General features: G+C 37.3%; 1 protein-coding gene and 1 long non-coding RNA gene across 3 annotated transcripts in view; one reads left to right on the plus strand and one right to left on the minus strand.

The window, feature by feature from the left end:
* Nucleotides 1–1244, minus strand: part of LOC138028231 (uncharacterized) — a 4985-nt gene extending 3741 nt beyond the window's left edge. For both annotated transcript variants that reach the window (XR_011127588.1, XR_011127589.1), the window contains exons 1-2: nucleotides 834–1244; nucleotides 1–393 (exon numbers count right to left, since the gene is read on the minus strand). The exon at nucleotides 1–393 is cut by the window's left edge. This is a non-coding gene — a long non-coding RNA (uncharacterized lncRNA). The remainder of the gene's footprint in view (nucleotides 394–833) is intronic.
* Nucleotides 1245–1450: 206 nt separating this feature from the next.
* On the plus strand, nucleotides 1451–8711 carry LOC138029570 (uncharacterized). Its single transcript, XM_068877279.1, has 4 exons — nucleotides 1451–1846; nucleotides 6311–6481; nucleotides 7300–7529; nucleotides 8452–8711. The coding sequence occupies exons 1-4, from the start codon at nucleotides 1631–1633 to the stop codon at nucleotides 8579–8581; spliced, it is 747 nt and encodes a 248-aa protein (XP_068733380.1). The 5' UTR covers nucleotides 1451–1630; the 3' UTR covers nucleotides 8582–8711.
* The last annotated feature ends 1289 nt before the right edge of the window (nucleotides 8712–10000 follow it).

Below are 10000 nucleotides of genomic sequence, written 5' to 3' on the forward strand. Positions count from 1 at the left end.
ATCAAAAGGATCACCATCAATACTATCATAAAGCAGGATGGAAATATTGTGGAGGACTGCAATGAGAAACACCAATGAGAGTGCACACCTTTTCAGGTTTCATTCAGCACTCAGAATGAAGTAAGTGGAAGCGCTGCTTCCATCGACCAAAGGTCTGCTCAATGGCCACTCTTGTCTTGCAGTGGGCCTTGTTGAATGCCTCCTGTTTTGCACTTGCTGTATTTGGGTATGGCGTCAGTATAAATGACTCGCAGGGAGAACCACTGTCAGCCAAAAGATATTCCTCTTCGAATGAGTGGTAGCTTTCAAGCCTGTCATGTATCAGTGAATTTGTAAACACAAAACTGTCAGGTGTTGAGCCAGGCCACTTGGCCACCACGTCGGTGAAGAGACCTACAGTAAATTTTTGGAAAAAAAATGCAACTTAAAATCGCAATATTTCATGAGGGATTCAACTAGTTTTTCCAAACTGAATTAAAATGAATAAACAGTTTGGTAACAAGTTGCAATGTACAGAAAGTGTATTACTCAACAGTCCAGCATTGAAAAGAGGGGGGGGGGGGGGGTTAATTAAGGAAAATATGGCCTTTCAAGTATGTACCTCTCCAACTGTAAGCCACAGGGGTAGTTTAAAAGAAAATAAGAAAAAATTAAGTTACAATATTAATAAAGAAATTACACAATATTGCTATTAAAATCATCTTTTTCTATTTGCTAGGATCCTGATTTTCCATACGCCTTGTTGTTATAGCTTGCGTGACTCTTCGTCATGTGAATAACGCACTATTTTAAATTAGGAAATAAGTTTTAATCAATAAATGTCAACAACTTACGGTTGCGATCACAAATCGCTTGAACGTTCATCGAATGAAACCCCTTCCTGTTTTCAAAATCGCTCTCGTGTGCACTTGGACCTCGTATGAGTTTGCGTATGTACATGTGGGTTCCATCATGCATCAAATAACTCCGGGAAACCCTCCCTTTTCAAAAGAAGCCTAGCTTTAACTCTTGCCTTTCAGCAGCTGTCCATGTATGTATAAACAAGGGCTGTTGACACCTTACTGACGATTCTCGAGATAATGCATTTAGTAATACCGTCGACTGCGTCGCCTACCACTGTCCCTCAGGTGTCAAAGCACGGTTTCTTTCGGTTGGCCTTTCGAGGTCGGCAGCAAGCGTATCGGTGATAAACTGAACGCAATCTCACGAAAATCGGTAGCGTGACTTAATCTCGACCTCAGACACTGCTCAGAGAGATCGTTGACGCGTGTCGTGACGTCATACTAGTGCCGATGAGTGAACCTTTGTCCCCCTCCCCTCCCTCCTGCCACCACTCTCGTTTTCCCACGTTTCGAACACCATTCTCGTACCCAGAGCGGCGATCCTCTTGGCCAGCGCCACGGTCCGTGGCGCTGGCCAAGAGGATCGCAGATCGCAAGAGGAGCGCAGATCTGGGTACAAGAATGGCGGAGAACGTGGTGGAGAAAAAGCAGGGACTACTATTAGTGCAAACTTCGCAAACTTGCAAGAAAATGAACATTTCAGCGTCCGAACTTTGCGTGGCGCGAAAAACGACATCGGGAGGAAGTTGTCTTATAACTATAACTCGTTTATTTATTTGCTTCCACTCATGTATAACGTCTCAAATTCATCTCTTATGATGGGGAATAGCGACGATGACTCTCAGAGTCCCTCTCGAGATTGGATCCACGAACTGCGAAATAGAAAAGCTGGAAATTCCAACGATGAGGTGATCAAGGGTTCGTTGCATCTAGACAGTCTCACTGAAGATAAAATGAGGAGCCTGATGAGCGTTATCATAGAATTTAATCCAGATATGAAAGAGGTAATTAAATTTGCTTCTAAGGAATACCGCATCTTTTCAAGGCCGCAAACATTTTGAATCCTCAAAGACACTTTTTTCCTTAACATCATGGCCGCCATGTTGATGGATCTCTCCCATATTCAAAAGTGAAGATAGCACTAACTTCACTAATTATAGGCCTATCTCAATCTTACCTTGCTTCTCTAAAATCCTTGAGAGTGCCATGTACCGTCGGCTAATGGACTATCTCACCAAACATAGCATACTCAATAATCATCAGTATGGGTTTAAAAAGAAACATTCTACTTTTATGGCAATACTGGAACTTACTAATAAAATATTTGATTCATTTGAGAAGAACGAACTCACTATTGGTATTTTCATTGATCTAACGAAGGCATTTGATACCGTTAATCACTCCATCCTCTTAGATAAATTAAACTTCTATGGAATTGGAGGCACACCTTTTAACTGGATGCATAGCTATCTCCTCTCTCGTTCTCAATATGTTCAAATTGATTCCTGGAAATCTCCACTGCTTCCAATTAAATGTGGTGTTCCTCAAGGTTCTGTGTTAGGGCCACTTTTATTTCTTATATACATTAATGACATTTTTTCATGTTCTAATTATCTCTCATTTATCCTTTTTGCAGACGACACTAATATTTTCTTTCAACACAAAAATATCTCTGAACTAACTAAAATTGTGAACCATGAACTTTCTTTGGTGGCTACCTGGTTCAAAGCTAACAAACTAACTTTGCATCCTGACAAGACTAAATTTATAATATTTCACCCTGCAAGAAAGAAAATAAATCTTGATGATCTTTCTATTAGCATCGATAAGAATAGTATTAATAGAGTAGAACACACAAAATTCTTAGGTGTCATCATTCATCAAAATCTCTCATGGCAGGCTCATATAAAAGCGATTTCTTCCAAAATTGCCAAATCCACTGGGATCATTATCAAATCACGACAGTTTTTCTTTTCTAATACTCTTTGCACATTATACAACTCTTTAATACTCCCTTATCTTCAATACTGTCTTATTATTTGGGCATCCACTTACTCTTCTCATTTACAACCCCTTTTCCGTCTCCAGAAGAAAGCTTTAAGAATCATTACTCACTCTCCACCACGTGCACATACTTACCCACTCTTTAACAATTCAAAATACTCAACATATTTAATATTTATAAGTACCAAGTTTCTTGTTTTGTTTTCCTTCACATGCAGCAACTCTTGCCCTCTCCTCTTTCATCTCTTTTCGTTCTTAACTCTGATTGTCGTCAATATCTCACCAGGCAAAAAGACAACTTACATCTTCATACTCACAAATATTCTTTTTCTCTTCGGGTACAGGGTCCTCAAATTTGGAATGACATTCCTCTCTCACTTCATAATTCACTCACTCTTTCTAGTTACAAGCATAAACTGAGAGATTATTTTCAAACATTATAAGTTTAAACTAAGTTGAATGCAAATTCTTTTTTCTCCCTTTAAACTCTTCTTTTATCACTTTTTGCACTCTATCATTATTGTTATGTTTATTTTGCTTTATGTGCAGTAAAAATTCTTTTTATGTTGTCAGTAATAGTTGCCTTGTTTTCTGTAAATTTTGTACTTATTAATTTTTATTCTCATTGTAACTTAGCAGCACATTGTAACTCTCTGACCTACGCCGTATAAGCCTCTGGCTTTGGCATCTTATTATCGTTAACTTGTGCTTTGTGTACTTATTTACCAATTAAAAAAATTAAATTAAATTAATTAGCTCCTCCAGCAATTGTACTTTGCAGCATTGTCATCTGTGTCTCTAGAGATTGGTTTCAAACCACCTATTTTAAATAGATTACTTCGTGGTTCATAAAACCAGAGTACCCGAAGAAAAACTCTTGGGGTCAGATTGAGATCGACTGAAACTCAGCCCACATACGACCTTGAAGCCAGAATCGAACCTGGGTCGCAAGTTTTGGCCGACATTGAACATTGACATTGAACCGCTGTAGCACCGCTAAAAAGACACTTTCACTGAATACTGAATACCCCACATCTCTAGCTACACAGTGCAGCCAGCAATGTGTCTACTCAGGTTTTCATTTATTCATAATTCACAAAAGTTCTCTGGAAGGTGGCTACATGTCTACGCAGCTACATGTACATGTACTTGTGTGAGTTCACACAACAGAGTTGAACGAATACATGTACTTGTGTGAGTTCACACTCGCGTATAAAAATATGTTCTCTGTTGTTGTTGCTATTATTTTACATTTCGTTCCATTTCGTTATGTTTTTTGCAAGGTGGCTTTGTTCTCTTGTGAGGCATGGGCGCCTTGCAAATTTTCGCGCCATTGTGACGTAGTTCCTCGACATTATTAATTTAACCATATCAGTATTAGTCTGTTTTTTTATCGCATTCAGTTTGTGTGTGTGTGTACCTTGTGTTGTTTCGTGATGTTATTTTCTATAAAAGAGCTATAATTTGTTTGAATTATACCTGTTTCAGGGGCCCTAATTAGTCTTTACTATAATGTTCCCTTCTCCATTCAGTATTCTTTCTGGAAATAACTAAAAAACAAATACATTTTAACTCCAATAATTTATTTACTATGAAATTTGCTAACAAGGTATCATCCACATATTGGCTACTTACAATAATCTAGAATTATTTATAGGGAGGAAAAACGGCACGTTATGCGAAAATCTATCCTTTGCTGAGTTTCTCTCCTACCATTTGCATAAGCAAATTGTCATGACCAGTATATATAATAACAATATTATTATAGATTTTAATTAGTGTGTTATTTTGATTTTGTTAAGGAGCAGTTTATTTACATGTATATGGTCTTATTTGAGACTCATTGTGTTTTTGTTTATTTGTTGTGTTTGAATTATGTATACAATACCTTTTAAAAGTTAATAATAAAAAATCATCTGCAATTGGCGCCATTAAAAACCTTAGAAACTTGTTGACCACAAAACCCTTCTATTTGCATATAATGCACTGGTTTAGCCACACTTTGATTACTGTTGTGAAGTACAGTGTATGGGATTCTCTTAACAGTGGATTAGCCAAACATTTACAAAAACTTCAAAGAACAGGTGCACAAGGGTTTTTACTTAAAGATTGAACCTGGCCAGTCAGAAATGACCCTGCGCTCCCTTGGTTGGAGTGTACTCTGGCTGTGCCGAAATTAAGGCTAGAATGATGTTTGAAATCCTTGATGATGTAGTCCGTAGAACACCAAGGAAAATTTTAAGGGAATCACACTCAACTACTAACAATTGCACCTTGTGCAATTCTACAAATAGTGTTGTTATTCCCTAACCGAGAACAGAATTCTCAACACCTAGCCTCAGCTACAGTGGTGCAGAATTGTGGAACTTTTTACCAAATGATGCTCAGTTGTGCATCGCTCACCTTGTTCATGAATTCTCTTGCATCCAGGCACAGTAATAGATAGAATTTACTGAAGGTAAGGTAATGCTCCAATTTTGCAATGTATAGAGTAATTTTTTAGATAGCAGTAATGAATGAGTAACATTGTTCTATGTATTATTAGATACAGTACATGTTGTTTTAACATTTATGTAGGTCAATTTTGTAATTTAATTAAGGTATTTTTAAGTGTTTCTTTTAAGTTATTTGGAAAATATCCATAATAATTTATGGCAGATGGGTCAGGAGAGAACAACTGTATCGAAAAAGCTTTTGCCCTTTTGTTTTCGCACCTGTGACAATATTTATATAAATTTCAGCAAAAAACAGAAATCAATCACATGATCTCTAGTCCTGCAACTACCCTGTGCCACTTGTTAGTCTAGAACTACTTAATATATGTTTTGATTTATGAAATGAGCGATGCTTCACTTTATGCACTAGCCAATTCAAACCATGGACCCCCCTTGACCTCTAAGACTTGGAGGGGGATGTAGCAATTGTACAGTTACATTTTAAACTTTCCCCCACCCCTTGGGGGAAAATTGACTGTTACAATCCTCATTGTCATAGCCTGGGTGTGTGGCTAGCAGGTTTCATATTGTTGCAATTGCTAGTAGAATTGCTGTATTTTCCAGTATATAATTTTGCCAGCAGGACACAGAGGCAAATTCAAATCTTAACAAACTTTTTCAACTATTTTTTGACACAAAAGCTATTGTTGAGGAATTTAAATATTTGCAACTTTATTATGTTAACAAATTTTCAATGTAGCCCTTGTTGATTGCTGCTACTTGTGTACTATCGTAAAACCAACAGCAAGGGGAAAGAAAGTGGATGATTACTTTTATGACCAGTCCCAATCTGTCCAGGCTAGTGTTACAAGCCCCATGAAAAATCCCTGCTTGAATTTTAACATATCATTACTGTCCCCATCCCCCCCAAAAAATAGTTACAAAAGCGTATTCCCCTCTATGTCCCTGTGGTTGGGGGGCCATGGTTTCAATTGACTAGTGCATTATTTTCATCAATTTTTTTCTGAGGTGGTTCAAGCCTTCTTGGAAGTATGTGATCACCGTGAAATGGAAGAGAAATTAATACAGCTGAAGCAAAAAGCCATAATGCATATTACTGACAGCCATGTCTCTCCAAGTGGGCTCCAACATCACCCTTGGAATTGTTTTGATGTGCCTAATCCTCTAGCTCATTTTATGGTAAGCATCTTTATTAATGTTGCCTTTTGGCCACCAAAATTCTGTAAACTAATATCCATAATAAAATAAATATGAAAGTGTTTACTCAATTTCTTTGAGTAGCCTCTCTTTATGGTAGGCAGGGTTGTACATGTCAAAAGGTTTGGAAGCGGACAGCTGAGTTGTCATAAGCAGCCAGCAGAAAATGCAGTTTTTGATCAAAAGTTACAAAGATTAGAGTGAAAGCACAGCACATGTTTTGTTTTTTTTTTAACATAGATCATTTTAGAGGTCCACATACACATTGCAACTGCTGTTCAGCTGTTTTGGGAACCTTTTAGTCTGCGCACATGAAGAACTAGTGGAAAGAACTGAAACAGCTGGTCTCACATTTGTTTCAATTTTATGACTGAGAGTAATCGAGCAAAGCAACATAAGCAAAGTATTGAGTTTCTTTGCAATTTTCATTGTACTTGTAACTGTAAGGGACACTGAAACACTTGCTATAGTTTTCACAACATTGCCCCAATTTCAGGGATATTTTTATTAGCAACCCCATCTGTAAAGAAATGCTGTACAGCATAGTCAACCGATACTAACCAAGTAGGGGGCAATTTTCATGGAAGCTGGCTACTTTTGGCAACCCTGTATTGGAACCAGAATGTCCAGATGTCAAGTCCTATTCCTTAACTACTTGTTCAATCACTCACACTTTTTGCAGAGGAACATATCAGGATTTCCTTTACTCTTGGAAGTAAATAACATTAAAGTAATTATAAAATTATTTTTGGGTCGCAACCAAACAAATTACTTTAATAAAGGGTTTCTTTATTTTGTAGAAAGTGTGTGTAATACAAGGGGATAATCTCCTGTCAGAGAGGCAGTGGGAAGATGCAGTATATTATGTTTTGATGGCATGGAGTCATGTACATAATATACCTCCAAAGGATACGTTGATCAACTGGGCAAAGCAGAATTGCTTCAAGTTACTGGCAGAACGTTGTAAAAGGGCTCTAGGAATGATGCAGAACAGCCTTACCAATGAGAAATGTGAAGATTTGTTGCTGAGGTTAATAAAATCTATTATTTTCAAGACATCTACATTAAAGTTTGTTAATCAAAGAATTTTTATAAGACTTTGTTGCAGAGTGTTTTTTAAACTTATTAACCATGCATTATATTGCTTTCTTTCTTTTATCAATAAAGGGCAAAATTACTGAGCGCTGATTGGCTGAGACAGAGGGCATTTTTTCTTACCGGTAATTGAGGGCATTTTTGGCAATCAAGAGAGGGCTTGATTACCTGTCAATGATTGGTTAATCCGTTGCATAGCAACGTATAAATTTTGCCCTTTATTGATAAACAAGTAATCGCATGAGTCCTGTATGTTAAAATACTCATCAGTCTTATGCATACGGCCTCCTGCATTTCTTTCCAGTTGCTTTATGGACAATTATTGTGGTTTCAGATCTTTGAATTTAAGAGATTGAAGATTTTAATTGGTTCAAGGGAACAATGAATTGATTTCAATGGCAACAGCACAGGAGTATCAATAGGCCAGTTTTGTATTTTCTCAGGAGAAGTATACAAGGCAAACCAGGTGTTAAAGACCTCAAGGGATCGAAAAAAAGTATTGTTGGGATATCCTTAGAAAAGGGAAATGGTTCTAAAGCTGACAGAACTGCATGTAGGAGGCGTAAAAGTGTGGCATCGCAGTTCGTACACCCAATGACGGGGGAATCCCTAAAAGAGAGACAGGAAAATGTTAGCTCAGATAACTAGCGAAAAAAGGGCGTTTTTCCAAAACACTCCTGCAATTAATCCTTTTAAACTTCACTTACAAAAGAAACAGATTAGTATAGGTAATCACATCAGGCCGAGTACTATTAAAATAGTACTCAGCCTGATGTGATTACCTATACTAATCTGTTTCTTTTGTAAGTGAAGTTTTGATAAATGATTTTCACTATATTTGTCTCTTCTCTTATCAGGATGAAAGTGGCTTGTCAACAAAACGCTGCAATTCAGCCATGCATGGATATAGTGGGAGAATTTCTTCTCCGCTGGCCCACCATAAGCAGCAACCAAAATAATGGCAGTCTGTGTTGTAAACAGTTTTGAGTTCGTGTCGTTTATCATCCTTGTCTTACGTGTAGACAGTGTCAAAAGATGGAGAGACTGTTGGGCTGTTTATGGCAAAAAGGCACAATAAATTACTTTCAAAGAATAAGGGGAAACCCTAATTTACAAAGTTGTTTTGGTGTGGAACTATCATGGAGTCAGTAATCTGTATAGATAGTATACTAGGTAATCACATGATTTTTCTCGTGCAATTTGGAATAAATAAGCACAAGTAATTTTTTTTTAAAGACGACCAAAATTGCAAGACCCCGTAGGGCGAGTGCAATTTGTAGTCTTTGAAAAATGTACAAGTGCTTATTTATTCCAAATTGCTCAAGAAAAATCATGTGATTACTTTTAATAACATACATGAAAAAATGCGAGAAGGTTAAGCAGAAGAAATGCATGCATGCATGCATATCACACAAATTATCAGGGAATAATAATTGCACCATCCAGGGCATGCACTCGAATTTAAAACAAAAGATTTGAATGGTTCTGACCAAACCCTATGTTTATTAGCCAATGATCATCCAGAATTTCGATGTGTACATTGTAATTACACATGTGTGTTACACTTGAACTGCCCTGATCTCAGCCAATCAGAATCAAGTAATTTTTTCATGTATATTATTTGCGAAAGTTGCACAAGTCGAAGGTGTATTCAAACACACATAAGCAGACTGGAAGACATTTTACTGTGTTAGTTTTAACTTCAGCTGATGTGTTTACCTCTCAATGTACCCTTATCTGCTTGTAGAGCATTCTTTGTTTAAATGTGTTAAAATATCAAGAAATTCAGCTCCATTATGAAAATAAATTTCACACCCAAAGTTCACAGTAGCTTGCCTTTTGTTGTTTTAAGTTTGTTGGCATGAACGTGAATGAGTGGGAATGACGGGCCAAAAACAGCAGCTTTGGTCAAAGTATGGTCAGAGTAAACAGCCAGAAAATAGAGAGTTAGCAATTTTACCATTTTAAAAATGGTTAGAATATTCTGACAGAGAGTAAGGCTGCTTCTCACATGTATTCGTCCATGCATACCATTGAAAGTCTCCTTCTTGGTTTCATATATTGTATGGAGCACCTCCCCTGTGCAAATGTAGCTTACTTGGTGTTAGTTTCAGGGAGCTAGAGCTAAATAGCTGGTTAAGGTTTTGAGCTTTGGCCCGGGGCTTCGGCTCATCCCCAAATCCCTAATCAGAATCTAGGGAATGAAAAGAAATAACCATTGTCTGAGGACATAGCCAGGGCTTATGTATTCCCAAGGTGCACTTGAACAAGCTGCCATCTTGAACATCATTATACACATCTCTCATTCTGCAAGAATGATCTTATCACCTACAAGCAAATTGAGTTCCCCTTTTCTGTGTTCATTTCCAAAGAACTAATTTAATTTATTAATCATTTGGTAGTATA

The sequence above is a fragment of the Montipora capricornis genome, chromosome 13 (assembly GCF_036669925.1).
Source record: "Montipora capricornis isolate CH-2021 chromosome 13, ASM3666992v2, whole genome shotgun sequence".
Taxonomy (NCBI): domain Eukaryota; kingdom Metazoa; phylum Cnidaria; class Anthozoa; order Scleractinia; family Acroporidae; genus Montipora; species Montipora capricornis.